General features: G+C 43.5%; 1 protein-coding gene across 4 annotated transcripts in view; it reads right to left on the bottom strand.

Annotated features, from left to right (window-relative positions):
- Positions 1–524: 524 nt before the first annotated feature.
- uggt2 (UDP-glucose glycoprotein glucosyltransferase 2) overlaps positions 525–13,395 on the bottom strand; it is a 44,924-nt gene continuing 32,053 nt past the window's right edge. The window contains exons 32-41 of one of the 4 annotated variants that reach the window (XM_036974548.2): positions 10,405–10,487; positions 10,172–10,255; positions 7,918–8,022; positions 7,674–7,758; positions 6,890–7,072; positions 6,578–6,738; positions 3,552–3,666; positions 3,259–3,375; positions 2,094–2,277; positions 525–1,746 (exon numbers count right to left, since the gene is read on the bottom strand). In XM_036974548.2, coding sequence (XP_036830443.1) covers positions 1,724–1,746; positions 2,094–2,277; positions 3,259–3,375; positions 3,552–3,666; positions 6,578–6,738; positions 6,890–7,072; positions 7,674–7,758; positions 7,918–8,022; positions 10,172–10,255; positions 10,405–10,487 — 1,140 coding nt within the window. In that variant the 3' untranslated portion in view covers positions 525–1,723. Of the gene's footprint in view, positions 1,747–2,093; positions 2,278–3,258; positions 3,376–3,551; positions 3,667–6,577; positions 6,739–6,889; positions 7,073–7,673; positions 7,759–7,917; positions 8,023–10,047; positions 10,072–10,171; positions 10,256–10,404; positions 10,488–13,395 lie in introns of all 4 variants that reach the window. The other 3 variants (XM_036974549.2, XM_036974550.2, XM_036974551.2) reach the window with 3 other exon arrangements.

Here is a 13,395-nt window from a genome sequence, read left to right as displayed (position 1 = left end):
AGGGAACATATCGACGACAGTGTTACTGTTATAAATTACAAGGGTTATGGCTGAGTCATGAATAGGCTACGTTGCAAAATAGTCTGCCGAGACATGAGTCGCTGCCTGAGCATTAGCAAACAGCGTCATCACGGCATGTATCAACTCCTAGATATTGGTCTCGAGCTGCAAAATACTCAACATGTTTCCATTGCGGGCCGTAAAGAACACATTTTAATAGTGAATGTCCGACTAGCAACTTAGGCCTACGAGACTTTATGTAAGGGAAATGGCACGATCCAGTTACACTTGATGTTGGGGCTCATCACACAGTGACCTCAATAACCTAATATTCTGTTTGTGGAGTGCAGAGACTGCAAGTGAATTAGAATGGGTCGTGATAACCAGTTTGAAAATATCAGAATAATACACTTTCTCTCAGACAAGTAATATTAGAATTCATATTCATAAGCATGTTCTGTACCTCTGCCAGGGCACACATCACACCTCCATCAATCACACTGACACAATGGCAGTTCATATACATAATGAGGTTTTGGTAGCAAAGAGATTTTATTCATCACACCTGAAATTGACAAAGACAAACACCTTGATTTGACACACTGAGGTGAAAGCTGAACTTTAAGAGCAAGCTATTGGCTGTTAAGACAGTGACAGGTGTAAAAGGAGTTTTGATAATGCATCAACACCACCTATTTCATTCCTGAGAAGATTTGCTGTACATTAAGGTATTGAAAAATGCAGTCTAAAATATACATACTTTAACCAACAAACACAAGGTATGTAAACAATGATAACTTAATCGTTTGAGATTGTACCTTACTGTGACGTACGTATATTCGCAAATGGATAGTGAAATGCTGAGATCTATGTCCTCCCAGTGATTACAGGAAAAGGTGATCCCTATCTGGCAACAAAGCATTTGCAGTATTGCATCACTTGGCAGAGATTTGAAATGGTTGGTGAAGCAATCAGTCAGACAGACCGAATTGTGGGACTCTCAGACCACAGTGTGTGTAGTGTTGATTACATCCCCTATACAGCAGAGCACATTAATGTACAGATATGAGCCACGTGAGCCTCCATTGCAATGGTTTGCAAGAAATCAATTATCAAAATGTAACATTGTCTCCAAGCGCTGATGGGCATTTAAGTCAATGGCAATATCACACCAATCAATAACAGACAAACTAAAAAGGCCCATTAGCAGCCTACATTGCCAGGCAATTTAGATGTGGCTTGGTGCTCGAAAATGCTAAGAATGTTGTCATATAAAAATTCAAAAGTCAGCTGATCGATCTTAACAGAGCACAGAGAACACAAAGTCAGCTTATGAATGAGCCGTATTCATTTGATTCTTTGCATACAGTCTCAGTGCAATCATTTCAAATGCCTTTTACAGACTGCAAATGGCTTTCACCAACAGTGACCTCTTAACCCTTTATACTTCTTTACATAAGAGAAGACCATGAAGCAAACTACTGTCCATAAAGTTTATATTAGACCACAAGAAAGGGTTACGTCAAATGATTTCCTTCATAGGACTCCTTCGTTTAAAAAAAAAAAAAATAATTCTCGTGTCTCTGTCTTTTCAAAGGGAGGGCGTAATACTTCTTGGCTAAGTACGTTTGTGGGAAATGTACATCGTCTTTGTAGTCTTCAAGCTTCATCGGAGAATTAGGTGCAAATATGCCCCTCTCCTCTTCAGCAGTGTGGGCAGGTGCTAGAGTTCATCACGCTCGCTGCCTGGAAGTTAGACGGTGAGAAATGACTGCTGTTATCGGGTACAGTTTAGACCTGTTAGGACATTGGGTTGTATTTGATGTAACTGTAAATAAGTAGAGAAAACTACATCAAAAAATCTAAAAGAAAGGGACAAAAATAAATGGATACACACATCCCACTGGGCACACACTGGTTGAATCAACATTGTTTCCATGTCATTTCAATGAAGTTACGTTGAACCAACGTGGAATAGGATGTCGAATTGGCATCTGTGCCCATTGGGATATAGATTGATATGTTCAGAGACTTCTCTCCTGTATGGGAGCAGCTATAACGGGACTAGAAACTGAGTGACTCTGTATACTAACCCGTCTTCTCTGTAGAGGAGGAGGGTGCAGGCATCGGGCTCTGCGTCTGCGTCGCTCGGTCATTGTCTTTCTGCTCCTGGACGTCTCTCAGTAACTGTTTTATCTTGTTGTCGTACTCCACCCACTCGGGCACAATCCTCACGGCCGCCGACAGCTTGGGCTCCTTGGTCTTGGGGTTATTACACTGCAGATAACGCAGACACACACATCAGTCATGACTTCTTCCACCAGAACAATGGACCCCCCCCCCCCCCCCCGGTGTCTGCAGCTACCATTTAAAGCTGATCCGATTTCCTTCTCCATTAAAGAGACATTAGTCTTTCTCATGTATCGGTGGTGCCCAGTGGTGTCTCAGGGTCAGAAAATAGTATGCTTCACTTTCCAGTCATTGTGAGCCTGTCAGATATTCCCACAGCCAATTCTTCACTCTGTACTCATAATTAGTTTAGGAGATGGGGGAAATAACACCAATTTCCCATATTTTCTACTGTCATCACAAAAACTTAGAGCCGATAAATGCCAAACACATTAGCATTACTGGATGGATGATAGAAGTTATGGAGCCTAAGAGGATATGCAATAAAACTGAGTCAAAATCATGGACTTTACATAAGAGTCACACTCGATAATGCATACTAAAGATATTGGCACTTAGTGTGAACTGCTCTTCCTCAATAAAAATGACTATGGGAGGCTGTTAGCACTTCTACATTTTACAAGATCTTGCGGAATAGACTAAGAAAATGATGGCCTCATCTTTGGGCAAGTGGACTCACAGCTATAGTCCCAATGCGGAAGTTGCTACGACAGTCAGGTTGTAACTGATAAAGCCACACTAGGACGGTCAACTGCTACTGTATAAAAATGTACTTTACTCTATATAATCCCATAACTAAACTAAAATAATAATATCTTTTTTGCAGCTCACAGCAGTGGAATTGAATGTGTAAATGACACTTCTATTCTTGACTATGTTAGCTGGTAAATATCAGCTAGGATTATTCTTGCTTCCTGCAGGGGTAGAGGATGGAGACTTCTATATCTTTGCTGCTATTCAGGGGGGGGGGGGGGGGGATAGACATTTCCATCAGTAAGAGTATGTCTGGCATAGTAATGAGATTCCCTTCCTCAGTCAGTCAGTCAGATAGATAGAAAATAGACCCACCAGGTCAATGGTCTTGGCGGTGGTCTTGGATGCGTTGTCACACCAAGTCTCACACCAAAGCCACTCCTGGGGCAGGGACTTGATGGCCACCTGGTGGATCATGTTGTTGGGCAGGTCCTATCAGAATGAAAACCAACATTTACTCTACATTTCAATGAATAGTAATTAGACATTTACTGACGGAATTGTCAAAAGGTAAGCGGAAACAAGATCCTCTGCTACGGGGATGTCATTGTAACTCAGTAGTTGTCCTGCAATTGAGACAGAGAGAAGTATGTGATGTCCCCTCTCACCTGGTCCAGGTTGGACAGACTGTTGGGGTCCTGGCTCAGGGCTTGGTACTGGCCACGCAGTCGGTCTCCTGCTGCTATCTTGCGGAACTTCTTCAGATCTACCACATACAGAGCACTGGACAGAGAGAGAGAGAGGAGACTTTTATGAAACAGTCAAAATGCTTTGAAATGGATGACCCACCAAGAGGGAACATACTGCTATCATAAACCAAAGCTAAATGTCCCAGTCATCCACATTTATAAGTGTATCTAGTGTAGCATGTTAACATACACAAAGGTGCCACGTACAGTGGCAAGAAAAAGTATGTGAACCCTTTGGAATTACTTGGGTTTTCTGCATAAATTGGTCATCAAATTCGATCGGATCTTCATCTAAGACACAACAATAGACAAACATAGAAAACTAATAACACACAAATGATTGTATTTTTCTTGTCTATATTGAATACATCATTTAAACATTCACAGTCTAGGTTGGAAAAAGTATGAGGCTAATGACTTCAATACAAGCTAATTGGAGTCAGGAGTCAGCTAACCTGGATTCCAATCAATGAGATGAGATTGGTGATGCTGGTTAGAGCTTCCTTTCCCCATAAAAAAACACTCACAAAAAGCATTACCTGATGAGAACCATGCCTCGAACAAAAGAGATCTCAGAAGACCTAAAATCAATAATTGTTGACTTGCATAAAGCTGGAAAGGGTTACAAAAGTATCTCTAAAAGCCTTGATGTTCATCAGTCCACAGTAAGACAAATTGTCTATAAATGGAGAAAGTTCAGCACTGTTGCTACTCTTCCTATGAGTGGCAGCGCAGAATGCTCAATGAGGTTAAGAAGAATCCTAGAGTGTCAGCTAAAGACTTACAGAAATCTCTGGGACATGCTAACATCTCTGTTGACGAGTCTACGATACGTAAAACACTAAACAAGACTGTTGTTCGTGGGACGACACCACGGAAGAAGCCACTGCTGCCCAAAAAAGCACATTGCTGCAAGTCTGGAGTTTGCAGAAGTGCACCTGGATGTTCCACAGTGCAAGTGACAAAATATTCTGTGGACAGATGACAGTAAAGTTGAGTCGTTGGGAAGGAACACACAACACGATGTGTGGAGAATTAAAAGGCACAGCACACCAACATCAAAACCTCATCCCAACTGTTAAGAATGGTGGAGGGAGCATCATGGTTTGGGGCTGCTTTGCTGCCTCAGGGCCTGGACAGCTTGCTATCAGACGGAAAAATGAATTCCCAAGTTTATCAAGACATTAAGCAGGAGAATGTAAGTCTATCTGTCCGCCAATTGAAGCTCAACAGAAGTTGGGTGATGCAACAGGACAACGACTCAAAACACAGAAGTAGATCAACAACAGAAGAATGGCTTCAACAGAAAAAAATATGCCTTCTGGAGTGGCCCAGTCAGTCCTGACCTCAACCCGATTGAGATGCTGTGGCATGACCTCAACCCGATTGAGATGCTGTGGCATGACCTCAAGAGAGCAGTTCACACCAGACATCTCAAGAATATAGCTGAAATGAAACAGTTTTGTAAAGAGGAATGGTCCAAAATTCCTCCTGACCGTTGTGCAGGTCTGATCCGCAACTACAGAAAACATTTGGTTGAGGTTATTGCTGCCAAAGGAGGGTCAACCCATTATTAAATCCAAGGGCTCACATACTTTTTCCACCATGTACTGTGAATGTTTACACGGTGTGTTCAATAAAGACATGAAAACGTTTAATTGTTTGTGTGTTATTATTTTAAGCACACTGTGTTTGTCTACTGTTGTGACCTAGATGAAGATCAAATGTTATGATCAATTTATGCAGAAATCCAGGTATTTCCAAAGGGTTCACAAACTTTTTCTTGCCACTGTCTTTAAAGTGCCATGACTCCCATCACAGATCATGACAGTCTAAATTAAATCGGACTCATACAGGATAATTTACTGGCATTTCAGCAAGCTGTGTGGTTTGATTCATGTCACACCCTGTCCACCCTGCTTGGCTGCGGTTGGCCCCATGCAGCTGTGCAGCCCGCTGGAATCCAATACAAATGTTCCTGATTTGCTGGCGGCCTTTGTTCCAGCTAGCTAGCCTCCCAGGCAGTGGACTCCTGCTCTGACCCTGGCCCAGTGGATAGAGCATCTTGCTGGGGAGCTTAATCTGTTCAGCTGGCTGGCTGAATTAAGCCACTTCAAAATGGGCCACCAGCACCCCCACACTCCCAACAAGGAACCAGTGCACTAGTCCCTTTACCACGCCTAGTTATTCATGTATAGCAATGCGGATACAGGGCCGTAAACATTGAAGCTGAAGTAAAGCTATTTCCTCACTTCTAGAAGTAACAGTCTCTTCAATGTGGTGTTCCACATACATATTGTATGGCTTTCATGGTTTAGTCTCACAGAGTGCAAGGAATAACACAACATGTTAATGAAGACCAACCCCAAGCAGCGAACACAGGTGCGATACTGTAGTTGTGATACAAATATTCCCGTCTGCGCGAGAGAGAAAGGGAATGTTTTATCAGAGGAGGTAATTTATCGATGCAGAGAGGGTCGCATCCTGCTGCATCTTCCTCACCCACTGTTCCCTCTGAGAACCATGTTATGCCTCGTTGTGAAGGACAGGAAATAAATCGATGAGCGTTTCTGTATGAACCGCCAACAGCTGACTCAAAGGAGTCACTGTCAAATAGTGAACGTTAATGTTTTCAAATGTATGCATTTATTCTGCTGAATACATTGAGAGGGAACACATTTTTCTTCAATTGTATTTTCCTTCATATCTTCTGTGAATAACTTAAATGAAATATCAATACAATGACAGCAGATCGGCCTTAGCAAGGGAAAAAAAACAGGAGGATACCATAACTGTCAAGCTTGTATGAATTAGCAAAGAATATGTGTTTACTACGCAATAGTAACATTGTAAATATGCACTTCCAGTGGCTGGTGGACATTAATGGCATACACAGCGCTACAAATCAAAACGTCAAACTGTGTAGGTATTGTAGCGGGGTTTACCTAATGTGGTATCTCCTGTTCCCCAGATGTGAGGCCCAGTAGCCAGTCTTCCAGAAGCGGTAGCCCTCCATCTCCTTCCGACTGTCACAGAAGGGAGTGTACCCATAGGGGGCGCCCTCCAGGTTCAAATCCCTCAGCTCCTTCAGATCGGCCCTAACTATCTGCGAGGACCAGGAACAACGGTAAATCAGCACCACAGACAGCACTAAAACCGTACGGTTGCCTTGCACAAATCCTGCAGGTCCACTTCTAGATGATTTACTATTTTTATTATGGATATGCATTTGGTTTTGTAAGAGCGGTATCAGTTACCTGGTCAGCATCCACAAAGATGATTTTGTCCACAGCCAGGGGGAAGAGGACATCCAGGAAGAGGATCTTGTAACCCCAGATGATCCTCTGTTTCTCAGTCTGCTGGTGGAGCCAGCGGGGCCATTTGTACTGGACCAGCTCATACTGGAAACCATAGGCCTCAGCCATGTAAGGTATGGACTCCTAAAGACATATAAAACCTCATATAATGAGAGGGAAAATAGATCGCGCCCGGGCAGAAAACGATGATTTTTTCTCTCTTTAGGTTTATGAGAAAATGTACAATATGACGTGACATTTGGTCTTAGGAAATAATTATTGTGAGAAACTGACTAAAATACATAAAAAACAGCTGCAATATTTTGAACACTTGATCAGTGTAAATATATAGACACTGAGCACTTGGTAATGCACATTTCACAGTTCAAGCAGAACGCCCTTGAGGCATAAAATAGTCGCATAAAAACATTTCAGAAATAGTGAAACATTCCAAATGCAGAACATTTTCATGATACTCGCCCTTTCCTGTGGCTCGTTTGACTATTTTAGATACATATGATGTAGCTTAGTAGGTGTTCATGTATATGGACTCATCCCTATAGTGGGAAGAACAGATAGATACAAAGAGCACAATCACAAAGGAGAAGGCCTCCCGCAGTTCCTTTCATCCCTCAACACAAACAAATCTATTTCTCCCAGGGGTCGCGCTGCAGCGAGCAGAAAGTTATCACGACAATGCAGGAAGGCAGAAAGTTTGTGTGGAGTCAAGCCGTGAGGCGGTTACCTTGAAGGACGGAGAGAGGTAATTCTTGAGGAACCAAAACTTCACAGGGGTTTTGGTGTGCTGGAGGACGGACAGCATCATTATTCTGGAACAGGAGGAGAGAGAGGGAGAGAAAGAAAGAGAACGAGAGGGAGGGAGGGAGAGAGAGAGTAAGTCTCAGAGGATGAGGGCTAAGAAAAGGCAAGAAGCGCGTGGGGCCTCCAGACCAGCAGTGTATGTCTCTCTGTGTGTGTGGGCGTCTCACCTCAGGAAGCGCTCGTATAGATGGCCCGAGGCCACAGAGAAGATGTTGAGCACATCTTCCCTGTTCTTCTCTCCGTCCTCTGAACTGGACCCACCACCTGCGATGCTACAAAGGACCATAGGCGTTACATAAGCTGGATTGAAGTAGACTGCTCAGTAACCTCCTCAGACAAACACTACTACCTCAGTCTTTTTTTATTACCTTTATTTAACTAGGCAAGTCAGTTAAGAACCAATTCTTATTTTCAATGACGGCCTGGGAACAGTGGGGTTAACTGCCTTGTTCAGGGGCAGAACGACAGATTTATACCTTTTCAGCTCGGCGATTCGATCTTGCAACCTTTCGGTTACTAGTCCAACGCTCTAACCACAAGGCTACCTGCCGCCCCGTCTAGCCAGCATGACTTAACTACAGCCTGAAGGAACCATAATACACCACATCAGTACCAGGGATGATTCTCCAACCATAAATCCCTTATATTTACACTTGAGTAGTGTTTACTTGTGCGACAGAGTGTCAGGATCTTTTGTCATCCCTCTGGTAGACCTAGATCAGTTGTTACTGTCTGTCTACAGCAGAAAGTGCCACTGCTCTCCTGCTGGCTCTCCTCCAGAATAATCAACTGATTACAGCAGAGACACAATAAAAAGGCAGCTGTAATTTTTATGGGGCCCCTTCTGTTTTCCTCCACAAATATCAAATAAAGAACAGATAATGAAATAGACTCTCGCAACACCTCCAGAGCACGAGCTCCTCTCTATCCCCACACGGCTGCTAATGGCAGATGTTTTTGGACTCAGTCATGAGATTGGTGAACCCTCTGGGATAGTCAGGTGTATTGACTGAATGGATATATTGTGGACATGGCATGTGAACAGAGTATTTGAGACGCGTTCAAGCCCCAGAAGCTGGGCAGGAAATGCTGTATCCAGGTTCTAATCATTTTCCAATCCAAATCTAGCCTACACTGATCTGATAGTGTATAGTATAAAAACAGTAGTATAAACAAAATGAAATCATTAACGTGTGTAAGCACTGTAAAAACAAACTGTTAAAAAACAGTAAAAAAAAGATGCCTTGAACTAAGATTAAAGGTAGGAATACAGGCAAGTGTTTATCAAACCAGGCACTGTCCAAACTCATAAGATCATGCAGGGCACATTTGGAGGAAACCAATCAGGGCTTGTGCTTGGGGCAGTGATGTCTGCAGTCAAACTGTGTGTCCTTCTCTGTAACAGACTGCTGATGAGGGGAGTCTCTCCTCCCACACTCAATCAGCAGTGCAAAGAAAGGCCCAGAGGCTCCAGCGCACAGAATTGAAGAGGGAAAGAAAGTCTCTCTGCCCTCACACACAATACTGTAGCAACCCTCCCTCCCTCCATGTCATACAAGGCTAAAGCCTGCCTCTCTTCCATCTCTCTATGTCTCATACAAGAGCCAGCCTCATAGTGTTACTGTAAGCCCCACCAATGCACTGCTGCTTGCCCTGGTGAGCTGGCTGCTGGGCCATCACCGCTGTGGTCCGGAGGATGCCTTGTGCCTGGCCTGGCTAAGCCTGTCATTATGGAGGGGGCGAGGGCTGAGGGGCGAGAGGCGGCCTCCATTGTGAGGGCCAGATAATGCCATCTGCAGTGCTCCACTCCAGCGGGACCCCAGATAAGCAGCTTTAGGTTTTCAGCTTTTCAGGTGAGGGCCGGTTTGGCCGACATGCACCAGATAATCCAGACCTCTGGAAGGACCCAACCCTCAGAGTACTCTCCGGCCGTCCACAGCCCGAGTACAATTACAGAGGAACTCCAGAGCTGGATTGTAAAACTCTCCACATTTCAGTTCCTACTACAGCCACAACAACGTCAGTTTACTGTGTGGGCAGCATTTCTCTACGTCAAAGCATATTATTTTCATTAAAACATATCATGTTCAATAAAATAAGGGTTTATACCAGTGACTTGAAGTTCAATGTGACAGTAAGAAAATAACCAATGTCCCAAAAAATATATACAAAAATAAAGCATAAATATCATTAGGAACTGAGCCTGGGAAGCAACCAATATTTATTTACAAGACACTTCTATGTTAATCAATATGGTAAACAGACAGGTTAAGTAGTTGCAGCAATACACGTCCTACCTTTTCTCAAAAGTGCTCCACACACTTCACACAGCAAGCATTAGGTGAGGAGACAGATCACACAGTTAGGGTGTGTCAATGGAAACACAACATGCTACACACACACACACACATACACACATACCTAGGTCTACAGTAGCACATTTTTTTGGCAATAGATTTTACAGAGTAATATCTCAGCCTGGCTCCGAGGGCACCATCTCTCCTGCTGAAACCGCAGCATTATTAGTGTCCATAGATAGTGGATCAACTCGCCCACAAATCAATGCTCTTACCACCCTTCTATTGATGTAACTTGATCGAATGAAGTGTATGTAACATATAGCTACTGCATGTGAGAATGCGCCACACTCTTACCTAGCGATGGAGTCCCATATTCCCTTGTTCTCTGTGGCTTCACTTAGGAGGTCCTCGCTGATTCTGTCAGACTTTTTCTGAACCTACAGTGGGGAATTAGACAGAGGCACGCTGTTTATTTTTTAAATTTCTCTCTGAAGCTGGGAAGTACACTTGAATCCATGCAATATCCTTAGATTAGGAGATGACACATTACACTAAGAAAAATGGGTGAATATCTCCAAACTACACTGTCTTGGAGTGTGTGCCTGTGTTAGAGCTACACTACCTGAACAAAAGTACGTGGACAGCTGCTCGTCGTACATCTCATTCCAAAATCATGGGCATTATTATGGAGTTGGTCCCCGCTTTGCTGCTATAACAGCCTCTGGGAAGGCTTTCCACTAGATGTTGGAACATTGCTGCGGGGGACTTGCATCCATTCATCCACAAGAGCATTAGTGAGGTCGTGCACTGATGTTGGGCGATTAGGCCTGGCTCGCAGTCGCCGTACCAATTCATCCCATAGGTGTTGATGGGGTTGAGGTCAGGGCTCTGTGCAGGCCATTCAAGTTCTTCCACACCGATCTCGACACACTATTTCTGTATGGACCTCGCTTTGTGCACAGGGGCATCGTCATGCTGAAACAGGAATGGGCCTTACCTAAACTTTTGCCACAAAGTTGGAAGCACAGAATCGTCTAGGTCATTGTATGCTGTAGTGTTAAGATTTCCCTTCACTAGCCCCAGAACATTATTCCTCCTCCACCAAACTTTACAGTTGGCACTATGCATTGGGGCAGGTAGCGTATTCCTGGCATTCACCAAATCCAAATTAGTCCGTTAGACTGCCAGGTGGTGAAGTGTGATTCATCACTCCAAAGAACGTGTTTCCACTGCTCCAGAGTCCATTGTGCGTGGTGATCCAAGGCTTGTGTGCGGCTGCTTGGCCATGGAAAATAATTTCATGAAGCTCCCGACAAACAGTTATTGTGCTGACGTTGCTTCCAGAGGCAGTTTGGAACTCGGTAGTGACTGTTGCAATCGAGGACCGACGATTTTTACGAGCTACGCGTTTCAGCACTCGCCAACCCCGTTCTGTGATCTTGTGTGGCCTACCACTTCGCGGCTGAGCCGTTGTTGCTCCTAGACATTTCCATTTCACAAAAACAGCACTTGCAGTTGACCGGGGCAGCTCTAGCAGGGCAGACATTTTACAAACTGACTTGTTGGAAAGGTGGCATTTCTATGACGGTGCCACGTTGAAAGTCATCAGTAAGGCCATTCTACTGGCAATGTTTGTCTTTGGAGATTGCATGGCTGTGTGCTTGAATTTATACACCTGTCAACAATAGGTGTGGCTAAAATAGCCGAATCCTCTAATTTGAAGGGGTGTCCACATACAGTGCCTTGCGAAAGTATTCGGCCCCCTTGAACTTTGCGACCTTTTGCCACATTTTAGGCTTCAAACATAAAGATATAAAACTGTATTTTTTGTGAAGAATCAACAACAAGTGGGACACAATCATGAAGTGGAACGACATTTATTGGATATTTCAAACTTTTTTAACAAATCAAAAACTGAAAAATTGGGCGTGCAAAATTATTCAGCCCCCTTAAGTTAATACTTTGTAGCGCCACCTTTTGCTGCGATTACAGCTGTAAGTCGCTTGGGGTATGTCTCTATCAGTTTTGCACATCGAAAGACTGACATTTTTTCCCATTCCTCCTTGCAATACAGCTCGAGCTCAGTGAGGTTGGATGGAGAGCATTTGTGAACAGCAGTTTTCAGTTCTTTCCACAGATTCTCGATTGGATTCAGGTCTGGACTTTAACTTGGCCATTCTAACACCTGGATATGTTTATTTTTGAACCATTCCATTGTAGATTTTGCTTTATGTTTTGGATCATTGTCTTGTTGGAAGACAAATCTCCGTCCCTGTCTCAGGTCTTTTGCAGACTCCATCAGGTTTTCTTCCAGAATGGTCCTGTATTTGGCTCCATCCATCTTCCCATCAATTTAACCATCTTCCCTGTCACTGCTGAAGAAAAGCAGGCCCAAACCATGATGCTGCCACCACCATGTTTGACAGTGGGGATGGTGTGTTCAGCTGTGTTGCTTTTACGCCAAACATAACGTTTTGCATTGTTGCCAAAAAGTGACATTTTGGTTTCATCTGACCAGAGCCCCTTCTTCCACATGTTTGGTGTGTCTCCCAGGTGGCTTGTGGCAAACTTTAAACGACACTTTTTATGGACATCTTTAAGAAATGGCTTTCTTCTTGCCACTCTTCCGTAAAGGCCAGATTTGTGCAATATACGACTGATTGTTGTCCTATGGACAGAGTCTCCCACCTCAGCTGCATCTCTGATCAGTCTTCTCCTTGTATGAGCTGAAAGTTTAGAGGGACGGCCAGGTCTTGGTAGATTTGCAGTGGTCTGATACTCCTTCCATTTCAATATTATCGCTTGCACAGTGCTCCTTGGGATGTTTAAAGCTTGGGAAATCTTTTTGTATCCAAATCCGGCTTTTAACTTCTTCACAACAGTATCTCGGACCTGCCTGGTGTGTTCCTTGTTCTTCATGATGCTCTCTGCACTTTTAACGGACCTCTGAGACTATCACAGTGCAGGTGCATTTATACGGAGACTTGATTACACACAGGTGGATTGTATTTATCATCATTAGTCATTTAGGTCAACATTGAATCATTCAGAGATCCTCACTGAACTTCTGGAGAGAGTTTGCTGCACTGAAAGTAAAGGGGCTGAATAATTTGGCACGCCCAATTTTTCATTTTTTGATTTGTTAAAAAAGTTTGAAATATCCAATAAATGTCGTTCCACTTCATGATTGTGTCCCACTTGTTGTTGATTCTTCACAAAAAAATACAGTTTTATATCTTTATGTTTGAAGCCTGAAATGTGGCAAAAGGTCGCAAAGTTCAAGGGGGCCGAATACTTTCGCAAGGCACTGTACCTTTGTATTTATAGTGTATGTGGTTAGAGAAT

This window comes from Oncorhynchus mykiss, chromosome 3 (assembly GCF_057628025.1).
Source record: "Oncorhynchus mykiss isolate SJ-2025 chromosome 3, ASM5762802v1, whole genome shotgun sequence".
Lineage (NCBI taxonomy): Eukaryota > Metazoa > Chordata > Actinopteri > Salmoniformes > Salmonidae > Oncorhynchus > Oncorhynchus mykiss.
The sequence above is the reverse complement of the archived record's forward strand: the minus strand, read 5'-3'. Positions and strand labels throughout refer to the sequence as shown.